At 45.0% G+C, this 18,916-nt stretch overlaps 1 protein-coding gene across 1 annotated transcript; it reads left to right on the top strand.

Annotated features, from left to right (window-relative positions):
* The first annotated feature begins 1,201 nt into the window (after positions 1-1,201).
* LOC139363215 (uncharacterized) lies at positions 1,202-2,320 on the top strand. The gene is made up of 2 exons (XM_071096107.1): positions 1,202-1,594; positions 1,760-2,320. The coding sequence occupies exons 1-2, from the start codon at positions 1,449-1,451 to the stop codon at positions 1,950-1,952; spliced, it is 339 nt and encodes a 112-aa protein (XP_070952208.1). The 5' UTR covers positions 1,202-1,448; the 3' UTR covers positions 1,953-2,320.
* Positions 2,321-18,916: the final 16,596 nt, after the last annotated feature.

The following is an 18,916-nucleotide window of genomic DNA, read 5'->3' as shown; positions in this document are numbered from 1 at the left end:
ATATTTTTAAATTTTATTAATGACCTTTCCAAAGTTTAAACGAGTTAGCCCTTGGATGGTAAGAGGAAATCGTATTTTAAAGACAAAGTCAAAGAATCTATGAGGACATTATGCTAAGTGAAATAAGCCACTCACAAAATGACAAGTATTGCAGATTCCACCTATATAAGGTACCTAGATTAGCCACACTCATAGAGGCTGAGAGTAGAAAGGGGATGCCAGGGACTGCAGAGTGGCGCGAGGGAAGTGGGGAGTTAGGATTTAATGTGTACAGAGTTTCAGTTTGGGAGGATGAAAAGACTTCCGGAGGTTAGGCACAGGGGCTCATGCCTATAATCCCTGCACTTTCAGAGACCAAGGAAGGAGAACTGCTTGAGGCCAGGAGTTTGAAACCAGACTGGGCAACATAGTGAGATCCCATCTTTACAAAAAATTTTAAAAATTAGCCAGTGTGGGGACGTGAGCCTGTAGCCCCAGCTACTCAGGAGGCTGAAGTGAGAGGACTGCTTGAGCACAGGAGTTTGAGGCTGCAGTGAGCTGTGATCACACCACTGCACTCCAGTCTGGGTAACAGAGCAAGACCCTGTCTCAAATCAATAAATAAATCCTTTTAAAAATAAATAAAAGAATTGGATATGATGTTAAATTTTATGTTATGCATACATTACCACAATTTAAAATTTTTAAGAAGTGTTAAAGTTCATGGAATTACCGGTATCAGAGGTGCCGGGAGTAAGGGTATGGAAGAGAACTCTTCAAATGCAAAGGTTCCTGATTGTCCAAAACAGCTTGTCCTGTTTTTACCAACTGGAAACTTTCTCGAGGAAAGTGCCTCTTCCTAATGGCATTTCCAAAATTATGAAAACACAAAGCCGAAAAGAAGGCAGACACCCAGTAAAGTTATCTAAGACTTCGGTGGGAAAATAAACACACAAACTTGCCGCCAGGCGGTCGTTTCTCCTCACCTGCAAGGCTTTGATTTCTGAGATGGCGCCTGAAGCAGGAATTCCTCACACAATGGATGCTCAATTTGTAACAGGATGTGCCTCCCCACTCTCATACCAGATAAAAGGTTAGCCTGGTTTTTCATCTAGCTGTGTCTCCCTCAGAATCCAAATTACAGTCCTTCTCAGTGCTGGATCGAGTCCTTTCATCTTTAATTTGACCAAAATGGAAACCAGGATCATGAGAATTCCTCGGGGCTGGTGTTGAAAGGAATTTCCCCTGCTCTTGCCAGAGTCTCGAGGGGTGGCCTCCTTCCACGGGTGAGTAACCACAAGTCCATGTGACCGAACAAACAACATGTCCTTTTTTTCCAAAAGAGAAAAACAACACTGAAGGAAATCAGCTGAAGAAAATGGAGATGAAAGCCAGTCCACGCCTCAGCATCCTGAGGAAATGTTCTTCCTTGAAGTTCTGAGCTCTCTAAGAAGTCACCGCAAAACCAAATGCATCAGACGTTTGCAGGACGTCCTTGTTTAGAGCCGGGAAATAAACCACGAAACAGCGCCAAGAAGAGTCCAGGCCTGCCCGTGCTTCCGCGAACTCCTCACCCCGACCTCATCCTTCCCCAGCTCCTACCTGCAGGCCTCAGGTGAGCTCCGGGGTCCAGTCACTCCTGCTGGGAGGCGAGTGTGTGACAGGCGTGCGGGTCCGGCCAGGAGGCTGCCTTGGTGTCCGGCACGTCCTGTTTGCGGAGGAGGGGGTGGCGGGGGCGGGGCACTTCCGGACCCTGTTTCTGTTCTTCTCTCGTCTGCAGGCCTCCTGACCTCCAGACTCCTCACCCTCCGGCCGGCCTCTGCTCTACACCCGTCTTTGTGCCCTGCTTCCAATCACGCCGGGCCTCGGGGTCCCTGTCTCTAACTTCACTGTCAGACTCAGGTGCTTCTCCACACTCCACCCTCTCCAACACTGTTTGGAATCTCAGGCTTGGTCCCAATCCTGTGAGCTAACTTTGAAAAGACCGCTGTTCCTAAGGAGAGAGGAAGGAGGAAGAGATGAGAAAGGAAGACAGAGAAAGAAACTCTATGATCATGGTTTTTCCCAAATTCATGGTTAAATTAGAACTTACTATGTGCAAAGATAGAAGCAGGGGTCGACAGAGTTCCAGAGAATGAATGCTGACGACTGAGCACCAGCCTCTACTCCCGGCCCCATAAAGAGTGTCCCTCCTCTGTGTGCTCAGGCGGTGAGTCCACACTGTGAATCCCCCACATTCTACCACTTCTCCCCAATCACTGGCTTGTCGTAGGATCAGAAGTTCCTTAAGAACAAGAATCTTCTCCCAGTGTATCCCCAGCACCTAATACAAGGAGCAGGCATCTGCTAAACACTTGTGGAAGCAGTGAAGTTGAGAGACCAGGAAGGGCCTGCAGGCACCGTGGTGAGCCTGCCTGTCGTCCACGTGGCTGCAGCAAGCAAACATGGGTTTTCCTTGGAAGAACTGTGGACCATCAACCCATTAAGTACTGAGTTGCTTCTATCAGGGCAAGGCTGTGGAATCCTGTTATCCTAGACAATGAGGTACAGGGTGCAAGCAGATCTGTGTGCTGCTGTCTTCCAGTGAGCGGACCAAGTTCTCACTTCGCATCCTCCTCCCCTGTCTCACCCACCGCTGCTCCCAAGAGAGCAACTTATCACGTCAGTGTCTGGTGTTTTCTTGAAGGCCTGTGCTAAATAAAGTGGGTTGTTTATAAAGTGAGATTATTCTCCAAGCACAGAAGCAGATTCCTGGGCACGTTGTTGCGCTGAGTGTAATTAATGAAATGCTTTTTGGACCAAATTGTTCAATGGAATGAGATCACCCACTGCCAGACTGGGTCATTCAGACCCAAAATAGATGGTCTGTATTCAATCCTAGATTTAAAACACACACACACACACACACACACACACACACACACACACACACACACACTGCTTAATGTCCTTCGTATCAGGAAACTACCAGAATACAGCAGACTGCAATAGTTAGAAGCATAGAGTCAAGGTACCATTTCTAATTGTCTCTTTTTTTCAATAGTCAACACTTATTTTAAGAAAATTTTCTATGCATCCAGGTTAACATCTTTGAAGCAGCATTTCCTATCGACCACTGGAGCACTCATTTAAACAGGACTGCATATCTGCAAAGCACCCTGGGGCCCTGGAGCAACGGTGAGCATGAGGCATTGTAACTTAGATGTTGCTTCAGTGAGAAAATGCTTCTCCTTCCTTTCAGAAGGAACCAACAGAAAATGAGAGGAGAAAGAAAAGGGCTGGGAAAAGTAGCTTTGACCCTTAGCAACAGTATTTCAGAATCATTACTCTAGAGAAAACTCGGAGAACTCAAAACTTTCATAGATTATGTCTCATACAAAGGGTCTGCGGTGACCTGCAGAAACATTTTCAGTGCCTTGGAGACCTTCCTGCAATGCTGTGCATAAATCTGTCATCATTGCAATCCATGCGGCCTTATCATCTGAATTCAAATCCTCCCTGTACATTCTGCAGACTCACCCCTTAAATTAGGCAGCCAACTAGAAAACACTGTTGCAACACGAAATCCACTCCAAATCTCCAGAAAGTGTTGCTCATGGGGGAGATCCAACCGTGAGGCAAAAAGAGATGAGCTCAAAGGATTTGGGGGTTGACATTGCCTTTGTCTTCCCAGAATGTAGCCGCTGCCTGGCAGACAGCATTGCAACAAGGGCTGTGCCTGCACTCGGGCCAAAGAGCTGTCGCTCCTGCTTTGAAATCTTGGCATGACCTGGAGGTTTCCCTCACTTTCTCCCTCCATGACCCAAACCGTGGCCAAAACCCACTTTCTCGTTTTTCACATGGCTGCTCCTAAAATGTTGCTTCTGGGAACCCAGTGGAGTACCTGCTGGGCAGACATCACCTCCAGCCTTCCCATTGTTCTCCCAGCCCTGGCCTGTCTATGGGGCCCCTTCCCACAAAGAGGTGTCTTTTTATCTTTAATCCAGAGCAAAAGGCTCAGACAGTTGCCAAGGAAAGAAATGTTACCATAGTGAGCAGGCCCTCCTTTCATCACAGGGTGCTGGGGACTCGACCTGACCTCAGCTAGGCTAGAGGGCCCATGAAGCTCAGGCGGGAGTACTAAACCACCACCCACCTGCAAGACTCACCTGTACAACTCCTCAGCTACACCCCTCTTCTGCCCACGCATCCCATCCTGCTCCTTCCCAGCCAGCATCCTTTGTGACCACGAGGCACAGCCTGGCAAGCCCTTGCCCACAAAGAGTGTCGGCAGTTGTTTGCTTCTTCCCCAGAAGGGCAAATGGTACTCACCATGGTATTAGAGAACCTAAGTCAGAGAACCCACATTCACATGTGGCTCTGCCCTCATGTGACCTTAAACAGCTAAATGCACATTTCTGATCTCCAATGACATCATGGCCACACTAACAGAAGTCCCTTAAAGGCACCCAACACAATACCTCATTCATCAGGGTCATGCCAGTCACCTGCTAGTCAGCTCTCAGCTCCATCTGCGCCCTTTGTCTCCTTTTCCCTTCTTGGTTTCCTTGACAAATGGCTTTCCAGCAATTTGTGCAAGCAAAAGGTGCTGGAAATGGGGACCTGCGAGGGTATTTCTTCCTCTTACCTCTAGCAGCATCTCGGACAGTATGCTCCATCTCCCATCAGACAGTGCCCTCCTCCACGGTTCCAGCTCCCACTCAGCAACCCTGGTTTGGTTCCTGTTTCCACCTGGTGCCCCAGCTTCTGGTCTCTGGCTAATCCTACCTCTGAGGCCACAGCTGGTTCAGGCTTCCTGCCTTATCCATCTCCAATCTGCCTCACCATCCGCTGTGTGCCTTCTCAGCTCCTCCTGGGCAACCAGTTCCCTTCATTCATTTCTCTCTGTTGAAACCACCTTGAGGAACTTGTTTCCTGATTGCACTATGAAAGATGAAGTGCCCCTCTCCTTGCTTTCTCATCTACTAATCCAGTTCATTAGGCATCCCCAACTCCTGAGAGCATTTTACACCTGAAGCCCTTCCCACATATCAAACTCCCTCTCCCTATAATAGAAGACCACCCCTATACAGCTAAATGCCTCCCTGCTAGACATCTCTCTGCCTTCTCTGGATAGGGAAGTCTTAAACCCTTTCCTACCAAGGAAAAACAGTCCACTCCAGCTCAACAAATTAGTCACACCAGATGTGTCGGGAGTTGGTTCCTGCGGTAGGTTTGTGGTCTCGCTGACTTCAAGAATGGAGCCATGGACCTTGGTGGTGAGTGTTACAGCTCTTAAAGGTGGCATGGACCCAAAGAGTGAGCAGCAGCAAGATTTATTGTGAAGAGGAAAGAACAAAGCTTCCACACTGTGGAAAAGGACCTGAGTGGGTTGTCCCTGCTGGCTGGGGGGGTGGCCAGCTTGTATTCCCTTATTTGTCCCCTCCCATGTTCTGCCTCTGTCCTATCAGAATGCCCTTTTTTCAATCCTCCCTGCAATTGTCTACTTTTAGGATCCTGTTGATTGGTGCTTTTTACAGAGTGCTGATTGGTTCCTTTTACAGAGTGCTGATTGGTGCGTTTTACGGAGTGCTAATTGGTAAATTTTACAATTTTCTTGCTAGCTACAGAGCGCTGATTAGTGCATTTTACAATCCCCTTGCTAGCTACAGAGTGCTGATTGGTGCGTTTTACAATCCTCTTGCAAGACAAAAAAGTTCTCCGAGTCCCAACTAGACCCAGGAAGTCTAGCTGGCTTCACCTCTCACCGCCAACCCTGGTGATGTAGGCAAGTCAGCAGGCAAGGTAGTCATAAGCTTCAAAAAGCAAACAACTGCATGCTCTCCCTGTTGGCAAGGGCTTGCTGGGCTCTGCATCGTGGTAACTAAGGATTCTGGCTTGGAAGGAGCTGGATGGAGAATTAAACACCGAGCTCCAGCGGCTAATTTTTCCTTCGGGGCTTTAGCATCATCCATCCCCAAGAGCCCCATATTTTATACATTCTCTCACATCCAAGGCTGTAGAACACCTGACAGTATGGTCTTCACTGAGACAAAAGCAAACTAATGGTAGTATCCTGGGTGACACTGCAGGGAGTTCCAGGCATTGTACAATCAGGGACGCATTCCTTCCTAATCAGATTCAGCAACCTGTTCAGATGAGTCTGGTGTGTCTCCATGCCCATATTTGCCAGGTCAAGGATCCTGGCACCAACTTCATAGTTGCTGAACTACATTTAACACGCCTTCTTTAATATTTGCAAGAATTTGGGATGGCGTCCACAGCTGGTCTGGACACATTGTTTCTCCATATGCTTCACCTTTAGAAATATCTCTTTTCTTTTTTCTTTTTTTCTGAGACGAAATTTCACTCTGGTCGCCCAGGCTGGAGTGCAGTGGCACAATCTCAGCTCGTTGCAACATCCACGACCTGGGTTCAAGCGACACTCCTGCCTCAGGCTCCCACGTAGCTGGGATGACAGGCGCCCACCACCATGCCCAGCTAATTTTTGTATTTTTAGTAGAGACAGGGTTTCACCATGTTGGCCAGGCTGGTCTCAAACTCCTGACTTCAGGTGATCCACCTGCCTTGGCCTCCCAAAGTGCTGGGATTACAGGTGTGAGCCACCACGCCTGGCCTCCCTTTTCATCAAAAAGAAAATTATTATGCTCAGCTCTTACCACAACAAAACCCTCTTAAGGGGCAGCCCAGGACACAAACCTCACATCTTTTACATAAGATACCTCCAGCTCTCTGCCCTGGTATCTTCACAGAGGCAAATGGTGAACAGGTTGAAAGCTGCCCCAGCCACTGGGGACCAGGAAACTGCGGACTTGCTTTCCTGACTCCTGATGTGACCAAAATGGAGAATAAGCCAAAAATATCTTGGCAAAGTTAACAAGGGAACGTCCTAAGTGGAGCTTAGAGAACACTCAGAAATTCACTACATTCAAGGGCTTTTTATTTTTATTTTTAAGAGAATCTACTACGGGTCACAACAGATATCCAGTAATGCTTAACCCTAAGGCCCAGTCGTGTAGGTGGGTTCTAAGCTGTGGTTGTCCATTCTGTGGCTTCAGAGAGAGACTGTGTGGAGACACCAACCCTCACTGACATTTTGGTAATCAAACTCTAATTCTGTGATATTTTCCCCCGTATTTTAGAATTTTCTTAAAATGGAAGGATTGCAGAGGTAGTGGCTCACACCTGTAATTCCAGCCCTTCGGGAGGCCAAGGCAGGAGGATTGCTTGAGCCCAGGAATTGGAGATCGGCCTGGGTAGCATCTCTACAAAGAATTTAAAAATTAGCTGAGCATGGTAATGTGCATGCCTATATAGGGTCCCAGCTACTTGAGAGGCTGAGGTGGGAGGATCACTTTGAGCCCAGGAGGTTGAGGCTGCAATGAGCCACGATTGCATCATGTACTCCAGCTTGAGCGACAGAGCGAGACCTGCCTCAAAAAATAATAATAATAATTTAATTTAAAAACTTTTTTAAAAACTGGAGGGATTTACGTAGGGCTGATTAACTTAGGGATGAAGACAGTCATCAGAGAAGTTTTGTTTCCACGAAGCTTGAAATCCTGCTGAATCTGTATTAGTCTGCTAAAGCTGCCATAACAAAGCACCACAAACGGATGGCTTATACAACACAAACGCATTTTCTCACAGTTCTGGAGGCTGAACTTCTGAGATCAGGTGTAAGCAGGGCTATTGAAGGAGAATCCATTCCATGCCTCTCCCCTGGCTTCTCATAGTTGCTGGCAACCTTTGGTGTTCCTTAGCTTGTAGACACATCACTGCAATCTGTCTTCATCTCCTCATGGAGTTCTCCCTGTGTGCATGTCTGTGTCCACATTTCCTCCTTTTATAAGGATACCAGTCAAATTAGATTAGCGTCCCCACCCCCCACCCCACCAACTCCAGTATGACCTCATCTCAACTAATTCCATTTGCAATAACCTTATTTCCAAATAAGGTCACATTCTGAGGTATTGAGGATTAGGACTTTAACACATGAACTTAGGGGACACAATTAACAGCTCCCCACACCACTCCGCTGAAATGCACATTCTTCTCATGGGCAAAATATATTTCACCTGTTCCCTATATCCTCAAAGGTCTTAAACCATTCCAGCATCAACTCTAGGTCCAAAATCTTATCCAAATATTCTGCAAATCAGATATGGGTGAGACCTGAGGTATGATTCATCCTTGGGCAAAATTTCTTTCCATCTGTAAATCTGCGAAACCAGACAAGTTATCTGTTTTCAGAATGGAAATATCTATGTTATTCCTGTCCCACAGTGAAGCAAATAGTCCCATTCAAAGAGGGAGAAACTGGAAGGAAAAAAGGGGGTCCTAGGTACCAAGCAGGTCTGAAACCTAGCAGAGTAAACTCCATTAGAGTTTAAAATGGAAGAATATCATCCTTGGCTTGATGCTCTGTGGTTGATCATAACATAGGCAAGGCCTTTTCCCTCAATTAATGCCTTAGGTCTGGTCCTAAAATGGCACCTTGCCAAACCTCCCAAGTATAGATTCATAATCTATTGATTCTAGACTCAACACAAACCTCCTTCTCTCAAGAACTGTAGCCTGGGTCTGTGACTCTGACACTCAGCAGAAGCACCATTCAGGCTTTAGGTGCAGCCGAACCACCACTGACTGTTACCACACTCAGTTAAACCTGTCCGGGAAATCAGGATCAATCTAGGCTTTTCACGGCCTTTGTAGATCTATCACTGGCCAAGCTGTAGGATCCAAATGAATAACCAATGCTTTCAACACTCTTTCAGAGAATTATTTCAAGTTGACCTCCAGAATCAAAGCAGGAAGCACGGTCCTTCCAGGAAAGCAGATTGCTATTTCAGATGGTGTGAGGTAGACCTGTGCTCTGCTGCTTAACACCAAGTTGAAAGATTTCAGGGCCTCCTTGGGATGAAATGGATGCATTTCCTCTCACCACAACAAATAAAAAGGAAGCATCTCATTTGTGACAACATGGATGAACCTGGAGGACATTATGCTCAGTGAAGTAAGCCAGGCACAGAAAGACAAATACCATGTGATCTCACTTTTATTTGGAATCAAAAAAGATCAAACTCATAGAAGCAGAGAGTAGAGAAATGAGGAGACGCTGGCCAAAGGGTACAAATTTTCAGTTAGACAGGAGATATGAGGTCTGGAGATCTATTGTACAGCATGGTGACTATAATTAGTAACAATATATTGTGTATTTGAAAATTGCTAAGAGAGTAGATTTTAAATGTTCTCACCACAGGAAAAAATATATATAATTATGTGAGGTGATGAATATGTTAATTAGCTTGATTCAATCATTTCATAAAGTATACATATGGGTGAGACCATATCACAAAATTCAGGAATACATTGTAATATACTTCTTAATTTTTAAAATTGTCAATTAAAAATAAATAAATTTTAAGACCAGGCGTAGTGGCTCATGCCTGTAATCCCAGCACTTTGGGAGGCCGAGGCGGGAAGATTGTTTGAGCCCAGGAGTTTGAAACCAACCTGGGGAATATAAAATAGCCAGGTGTGGTGGTGCACGCCTGTGGTCCCAGCTGCTCAGGAGGCTGAGATAAGAGAATGGCTTGAGCTTGGGAGGTCGAGGCTGCAGTGAGCTATGATCACGCCACTGCACTCCAGCCTGGGTGACAGAACAAGACCCTGCCTCAAAAAATAAATAAGTACATAAATAAATAAATAAATTTTAAAAACAAGGCAAGAAAGTAAAATTAAAAGAATGATGATTTATAAAGAAGAAAAAAAGGCAGCATCATTTTCTATACTCATGATCTAGTCAAATAATCATGATCCCAAAGCAGCTGAATGTACTGACCACATCCACAAAAGGAAATTTGAAAAGTCATCACTTGAAACAGGGTAGTCTAATACAGTGTTCCAAACACACCTGCAGCAGAACCACCTGAACTTGAAAATGCATGCTCCCAGGCCCCGCCTCAGGACTACTGAGGCACAATCTCTGCAGCTGGTGCCCATTTTAAAGTAGGTCACAATGAGTGGTGATTCTTTTGGGTGATTCCATTTAAGAACCACCAGTCTTTTAAGAGCACAACTTTTGCTATCAAACCAACAAAGAGGCTTGAGAATCAGCTCTGTCTTAATTTACTATGTGATCTTGGGGAAAGCAATTTAATGTCTCTGAGCCTTGGTGTTTTCTGCTGAAAAATGAGAAGAATAATATCTACCACACAGAGTCCTTGAGACAGATCAGTGAATCCATGTGTAAAAGGTAAGAGAAATAGAATGAAGAGATGCATCAGACATGGTTTTGTAGAATCTGCTTTGTAGGATTGTTTTTAGTAGAGGAGACAGCATGCAATGCTCTTTAGGGTTGGAAGGATGTTGCTTTGTAGGACCTCTCTCATAGAGTTGTGAGGAGCCCATGAGCTAGGGTATGCAAAGCTCATGGCACCGTGCCTGGCAACCACGTAGCAGTCAATAAATGTTCCCCATTATGACTGATCACTAGCCGCATGAAGCTGGGAGGCCAGCAGTGTCCAGCTCAGGTGGAGTGAGTATAGTGTGTTTGGTGGGAGGTAGAGGCAGCCAATGCAGGACAAGTGAGACGGGGCCAGAGGAGGAGGCCTGAAGTCCAGGCTAGGAAATCTGTAGTTCCCTGTGCATGTGTTGGGCATCCACTGACATTTTCTGAACATGGGAATGATGAGGTTCATCTAGCAGTAGTTGGGGAAGGGATTATTTGGGGGAAAACTCAGAAACAGAAAGACAAGGCAGAAGACTGTTGTACACACCAGATGAAAACTTTTACAAAAGTCAAATGACACAGGAGTCAGCCAGCACAGCAAGCCCTTAAGAAGTCCACGTATGGTCCGGGCGCGGCGGCTCACACCTGTAATCCCAGCGCTTTGGGAGGCCGAAACGGGTGGATCATCAGGTCAAGAGATCAAGACCATCCTGGCCAACATGGTGAAACCCCGTCTCTACTAAAAATACAAAAATTAGCTGGGTGTGGTGGTGGGCACCCATAGTCCCAGCTACTTGGGAGGCTGAGGCAGGAGAATCGCTCGAACCTGGGAGGTGGAGGTTGCAGTAAGCCAAGACCACGCCACTTGCTCAGCCTGGCGACAGAGTGAGACTCCATCCCCCCCGCCTCAAAAAAAATGTCTGTGTATGAACCAGAAAAAGGTGCCCCTTCAGTAGATGCAGCCCATGCTGGAGCACCCAGAGGGGAGAGCACAGCCGAGAGGACGGGGCGGCCCACTTGCCCACTGGCCAGGGCCCTCGGTATAATGAGCAACACACATCATATGTGAGAGCTCTGAAGTCACTAGGAACAGAAAGAAGGAGGAGAAAACATTTCTTTTCATGTTAATACAGAGCCATTAACTCTTACATTATCCTGAGAATGCTTCTGCCCTTTTCCCTCAAAGTGCTATTAAATTGTCATAAATTCTTATTTTAATTCCTGCGCATTGACAGCCAAACCCCTGACAGTTAGAAGGGGTTAGAAGACATTTGGTTGAGAAACTCTTATTGTATAAAACATCACAGATTAAAATGACATACCAATATTTTATACAATCGGACATTGTCCTCTACACAAATACGTGTGAAAATATGTCTTTCCCAGATTGCTTGACACTACAGGGACACTCCCTCAACTTAAGACAAAGTCAGCCAGTCAGTCAACAGATGCCATATTCCCTTCGTTATAGGTACCCATCAATTACATGATGCACGAGGAAGTAAGTCACATGTGAAGTCTTCACTACGTGTTTGGTGAGGTGCCGGGTGCTAGGAATTCCTTGAGAGTGGGCGGGGACAGCCTCTGCCTTCAAAATATGCAGTCTAACAGGGAAGACACGTAGTGAACAGATACATAAATAGCTACAAAAATGCAAGAGACAGGTAGCCTTGCTGAAGGTGAGTCGTTGAGTAGTTAGAGGGGCGGTATGGACACAACATCAAAAATACAGACTATCTGGCCCTTTGCAGGAAAAGTTTGCCAGTGACTGCTTAGTGGGTCAGTTTTCTGGAAGAAAGTCGGTAGTGGGAGCACCCATTCTATTTTATGGAATGAAGGTCGTCCTGTAAAAAAAAAAAAAAAAAAGAAGAAGGAAAGTTGACAGCCAATTTGCCATCTCTTTTGTATTGCTTTCTAGGTAGACAAGGCCAAAAGAAACTTAAACAGAGGAATAAGAGTTTGGAAGGCGAATTCTTTTAAAATTAATTTGTAGAAACAAAATGTGGCACGTTGTTGTGCCGAACCCCTATTAACCTCAGTAGGGAAGCCACCAGGGTCAAGAGGCCAAAGAATAGACCTGGAGCCAGCAAACGAGATCTGTGGTTTACATACAGTGGCAGCGGGCGGGACGGGAGAACCCCCTTCCATACAGAAACAGTCCAGTGGCAGCAGGCTGGGCCCCATATCTGCAGGAAAACCCCTTGCAAACAGCATGCAGTTTACACAGCATTTTCACTGAATACCCTTCCCTTAATGACTTCTACCTGGCAACCTTCAGCTAACCCAAAACTTAGGACCTCAATCCTCTATATGGCCCAAGTTCCGTGGGACGGGTAGGGGGCTCAGATGTCCCTCATAGACAAAGAACAAATCTCCAGGTTGGCCACACCCAGATTCCCTAGTTCAGAACACACATTCAGGGGCATCTGCCACACAGTCATTCTCAGGGTATGCTTGAATTATTGCTTTCAGGTATGTTTACCCTACATATGTACATACAATGGAAGGATATTCAACCTTAAAAAAAAGGAAATCCCGTCACGTGCTACAAAAGGATGAATCTTGGGGACATTATGCTCAGTGAAATAAGCCAGGCCCAAAAGAACAAATATAAATGATTCCAGCTATATAGCATTCCTAGAGCAGTCAAATTCTTGGAGACAGAAAGGAGCCTGGGGAATGTTAGGGGCTGAGAAGAAGGGCGATGATGAGTTGTTTAATGGGAATAGTTACAGTTTTGTAGGACTGAAAGTTCTGGAGATCTGTTTCACAACTATGTGAGTACACCAAACACAAAAACATGGTTAAGATGGTAAATTTTATATGATTTTTTTTACCACAATTTTAAAAGTTTAAATTTTCAAAAAAATGAATTTTTAGAACCTAGAGAAATGATACAAAAAAAAAAAAACGTAGAATTGTTTCGGGTTTCATATGAAGCATCATGCTGAGTTTGACAACTTTTAGCGTTTCTGGATAATGTATCATGAAAATTGGATTGAGAAATAATAATTAGATCTCCCCGTGTTCTTGCCAGAGATGTGCAGTTTTTAGCCAATAGTTTAGCAAAAAGTTGCATTAGCCAATAATAACCCCCATTAGCAAACAAGCCCTTGGTTGGACAAGAACACTCCATCTATCATTGGCCAAGCTGGCCAACGTACAGTGAAAGCTCACTAAAGGACACTGGTTAAGTCCAGCACTGCTCACTGCTCCCTCCTTCTTAAAGCACTCTTTGCTCGTGGACTCCGTGAGCCTGCTCTGTCCTGGGTTTCCATACATTGCTTTAGCTGAGCCTTTTCAGTTTTCTTTGATCACTTGTCTTCCCCAAGCCCAGCCTTTAAATGTATGAATTCTTCAGGGCTCTATCCCAGACCACTCTTCTCCTCTTTCTGTAATCTCTCCCTCTAGACAATCTCATCCACAGTCATGGCTTTCATGATTCCTACAGGTCAAGATTTCTCAAATTCATATCACCTGTGTGGATTTCTTCTCTGAGCTCCAGGTCCACATATACAAATGCCTTCCTGACATCTCCCCTGGGATACTGTATGGGTTGAGGTACAAAGAGACCCAAAAATACAATGCCTTAAGAAAAGTAGAAGTGCATTTCCCTCTCACATCACAGTCCAGCAATAGGCAGGCCCAAGCTGAGGGAGGGGTTCTGCCATCCTCAATACAAGGTTCCTAGCTCTGGATTCAAGAAGACCATGACAATGTCTATTGCCACATTTGCATCCCAGTCAGCAGGAAGGGGAAGAGGCAGGGGGGCGGGGGTAGGGGAGACGCCATAAGTTATTTCCTGCCAAGGATGTGACCCGGAAGCTGCACACATCACCTCCACTCACATCCCACTGGCCAGAAGTCAATTGCATAGACACATCTAAATGCAAGGAAGGTTAGGAAATGTCTCTAACTGAACAGGCGTTCCAGTTAAATTCAGGAGGACTTCTCATTAAAATAATAAGGGGAGAACAGCTGTGGTAGAGTATCAGCATCTTTTGCTGCAGATATCACAAAAGCTCTTCAAGTTGACATGTCCAAAACCAAAGTCATGCTCATGTCCTCCCAGGTCTGGACCTCTATTAGTGAGCATTACACGCCAGTGAACGCCACCACCATCCACCCCGCTATTGCTCCTCAGAAACCTCAGCACCTGTATACACTCCTCTCTCCCTCACCTCTAGATCCAACTCAGTACTATGCCCTGCTAATTGTTAATCACGAAGCTTCTTCTCTTCATCTTTCTGCCATCCTAACATGAGCATCCATGATCTCTCACCTGGACCGCTGCAGTAGCCTCCTAACTGGGTTCCTTGCCTTCCCCCCGTGCCCTCCCTTCCATTCTTCATACAACAGCCAGGGTGGTCTTTTCCCAGTGCCAAAAGGGTGTTCCAGTCCCCCCATTACAATCATCCATTGGCAGCCTGGCGCGGTGGCTCATGCCTGTAATCCCAGCACTTTGGGAGGCCTAGGCGGGCAGATCACCTGCAATCAGGAGTTTGAGACCCGCCTGACCAACATGGTGAAACCCCATCTCTACCAAGGGTACAAAAATTAGCCAGGCAGAGTGGCGTGCACCTGTAGTCCCAGCTACTAGGGTGGCTGAGGCAGGAGAATCACTTGAACCCAGGAGGCAGAGGTTTCAGTGAGCTGAGATCACACCACTGCACTCCAGCCTGGGCAACAGAGCAAGATTCCATCTCAAAAAAAAAAAAAAATCATCCATTGGCATCCAGTGCTTTTCACATGAGCTACAAAACCTTACAGGTCTGGCCTCACCCCACTGTGCAACCCCACCCATCCCCATCCATCTCTGGAACCTCCTCCCCTTCTCTGACTGTGGCCTCCTTCTTCCAGCACCATCCCTCTGGCTGGAATCCTCTCCTTCCTTCTCCATTCCCACCTTTGCTGGTTAACTCCTAGCTTCCTTCAGTCCACAGGGCAATGACTGCCTCCCAAGGGAAGCCTTCCACCACCTTCCCAAATGGGGCAATCTCCTCTCTGAGGCTCTCACAAAATCACGTGGCATCTCCCACTCTAGCCAAGCCTGCACTTCTGGTGTCGTTCTCTGAGGCCACGAGACATTTAGCCACAAGAAACCAGGCACTGTGTTTTGGGGTGGGGGGGTTGATGGTTTGTTTTTGGGGTTTTGTTTTGTTTTTTGCTTGCCATTAGGTCCCACCACCACCACACATAGCACAGTACCTTGCAACTAGAAAGATCTCAAAAATGCTGAATAATTGAATACAAGAATTCAGAACAACTGGGAGCAAGCAAGTCTGAATTACTTAATCTGAATTACTACGTTTTTATGAAGGAATGCAGTGTTCTTGCTTACAAATATGGGCATATACTTTGATGAAACGGGCCATTGTGGAGCTACCTGCAGGCGTTCAGGACAAGGAGGGGAGAAGGAGGAACATCTGACATGGCCACTGAGCGCACACCACATGCTAATGCAGAGAAAAGAAACAAATGCTCACAAAAGGCAATTCCAAAAGATAACACATCATGTAAAGCCTTGATAAAAACTAACACAGATCCTCAGGAAGATCAGGTGCAAGAGAGATCAGCATAGACCTAGAAGGATCGGGGATGTCTTTGCACAAGCACACCCTGATCTAGGGCACAAAAGGCAGGGAGACAAGGGTGAAGTGTTGAGGAGTAGAGGCCTCTCTTGGCAGGAGGCTGCTGAGCAGACTTGGGAGGAGGAGAATGGCTGTCGGAGGCAGGGAGGGCTGCCCAGTCTGTGGGGCAGGGTGGATGCCAGTCTGGGGACCAGCTTATAAAGCTCTCTGATATGTGTTTGTTCTTTATGCAGAAGATGGTGGGAAGCTTGCTAACAGTCTGGAAGGGAAGTAGTTTAAGAGAAAGTTTTAGAAAGACAGGTCTGGAACAGTGTACAAAGTGGACTGGAGGTTGTCCCCTGTGGTTTCTTAGCTGTGACCTGTCACCCAGAATGGAGGCAGGGTGCTGGGTTGGTCTTATCCACATGGGGAAGGAAAACTGAGGTGGCCACACTCAAGTCTCACACAGCAGGCTGGGCAGGGAGGGGAAGCACCACCTTTTTCATGGGGTCGGGAAGGAAGGAGGGTCATTTATGAGGCAATACAAAAGGCCCAGGTTCCATGTGCACCAGGACCTGAAGCCTCCTGGGCATACGGTAAAAAAGAAAGAAAGACCTACCCCCTCTTCATGGTGAAAGGATCACATCTCATAATCCTAGGCTAATTCAATGCACAAAACAGTCTGCACTCCAGCACTTCTTTCTTCCAGTCTTACGACGCATCTACATCCCATTGGGATTTTTATGGATGACCAATTCTAGAAACTGCCAGATTCTCTAATGGGTTGGAGTACATTTTGTGAAAAAAATTGCTCCCATTAATAAAGTTTTAGGGGCCCGTCAATCCTCCAACTCAAAAATGGAAAAAGATCAACTAGATTTTGGAGCTGTGGAGGCATAAGAAATATGCAGTGTGAAATATTGGAACTTTATTCCATTATGAATGAATACAACGTTTTCCCAGTCAAATTGGAGTGACATTGATCTAGCATTGGTGCCATGTGGCAATGCCCTCTTAGTTTTTTAATTCTAAAAGGAACCAATATACTACATTTAAGCAACTATACTATTGAATATAGTGTAATTCTTCTAACCTTCTTTGAATATTTTTATTTTTAGGTAAAGGCACATCTCAATTTTTAGAAATTTATGTAAACTCAAAAAGTGAAGACTTCTTTTCTGTTCACTTTTTTTTTTTTGAGATAGGATCTTGCTCTGTGGGCCAGGCTGGAGTGCAGTTGATACAATCACAGCTCCCTGTACCCTGAACTCCTGGCCAGCCTCCAGTGATCCCCCACCTCAGCCTCCACTCCCAGCTCATCTGATAATTCTTAACAGTTTATAAATTTCCAGTGAGGCTTTGCTTTTAAAGAGTGCTAAGCCTTAGGAATTATTTCAGAGAGATTCGTTCAATGACCACATTGTGTCCCTTAAATAAAAAGATGGGTGAGAAGGCTACAAAAATAATTTTCTAATAACCAAATAGGCAATACACAAAGAGCTCTGCTGAGATGTTGATAGAAAAAAATGAATTTTTCAAAAGAATACCCTGCAGAAAATTTGTCAAAAGAAATGAACAGTTGATTTACTGAAGATAAAATATAAATATCAAAAGAAAAGGGCAGGATTTTACAACATCTGTTAAAATGTTAAATGCCCGTACCCGCTTGAACCAGCAATGCAACCTTTGAAAAATCCACACTTTCAGAAATAAAAACCCTAGCATATAAGAACATACATACAAAGGTGCTTATTGCAGTACATTTTGTGTACTGCAATAATAATAATGGAATAAATAATAAATGGAATCATATAGTGTGTGCCCTTTGTATTAAGAAAAAGGGAAAATTCTAAATATCCATCACAAAGAATGTATCCATACTATGAAACAGTATGCAACTATTAAAAAGAATGGGCGAGGTCTCTCTGTGTTACCCAGAGCGATGTCTATGATATATTAGCTGTTCTTGGCTTTGGGTTTTTTGGTTTTTGTTTGAGAGACAAGGTCTCATTATGTTGCCCAGGCTACTGGAACCCCTGGGCTCAAGCCATCCTTCCACCTTGGCCTCCCAAAGTGCTGGGATTAGAGGCATGAGCCACTGCACCCAGCCATGATATATTGTTGAGCAAAAAAAGTAAAATCACATAAACAGCAGGTTCTTGTTACACACATACACACACAGAGATTTTAAGTTATGATTGTCATACAATAAAATACGTCCATTAAGCATACCATTCAATGAGTTTTAACTAATACATATATCAATTTACCACCACCACAGTTAAGATTCCAAACATTTCCATAACCCAAAATTTTTCCTCTGTACCTCTTTGCAGTTAATCTCCCTACCAGTCCTAGAAAATCACTGAATTGCTCTCTGTCCCTATAGATTAATTTTGCCTAATTTAGGATCTGATATAAATGGAATCATATAGTGTATGCCCTTTGTGTTGTTTTCAGTTTTTACCTGTTATATAAAGCTGATGTTAACATGTGTGTACATGTCTTTGTGCAAACATGTTTTTTCATTTTTCTTGGGTGAGAGAAATTCCTGGGTCACATGCTAAGTGTGTGTCTAACTGTATAAGGAAATGTCAAACAATTCTCCTAGCAGCAATGCATGAGATTTCCAGTTGCTCTACATCTTTGTCAACACTTGGTATTGTCAGTCTTTTACATTTTAACCATTTAATTAGATGTATAGTGGTATCTCATTGTGACTTTAATTTGCATTGACATGAAAACTAACGCTGAGCATCTATTTGTACTTATCAGCAATTTATATTCACATTTATAGCTTTGAATATCTTTTGTGAACTGTCTGACTCTTTTACCTATTTTTAAATTAGATTGATTGTCTTCTTACTGTTGAATTGTAAGAGTTCTTTTTTTTATTTTTAAATTTTTTTTTTTTTTAGATGGAGTCTCACTCTGTCACCCAGGCTGGAGTGCAGTGGCACAATCTCAGCTCACTGCAACCTCCATCCCCCAGGTCCAAGCGATTCTTCTGCCTCAGCCTCCTGAGTAGCTGGGATTACAAGGCACCTACCACCACACCTGGCTAATTTTTTGTATATTTAGTAGAGACGGGGTTTCACCCATTAGCCAGGCTGATCTCAACTCCTCACCTCAG

Source organism: Macaca nemestrina, chromosome 5 (assembly GCF_043159975.1).
Source record: "Macaca nemestrina isolate mMacNem1 chromosome 5, mMacNem.hap1, whole genome shotgun sequence".
Taxonomy (NCBI): domain Eukaryota; kingdom Metazoa; phylum Chordata; class Mammalia; order Primates; family Cercopithecidae; genus Macaca; species Macaca nemestrina.
Note: the sequence above shows the minus strand (reverse complement) of the source record. Positions and strands in the feature narration are given on the sequence as shown.

Bases quoted from the DNA above. Each gene is read 5' to 3' on its own strand.
- LOC139363215 (XM_071096107.1), top strand. From the start codon at position 1,449: ATGCATCAGACGTTTGCAGGACGTCCTTGTTTAGAGCCGGGAAATAAA. The intron at 1,595-1,759 runs GTGAGCTCCGGG...TCTCGTCTGCAG, and splicing joins CTCCTACCTGCAGGCCTCAG to GCCTCCTGACCTCCAGACTC.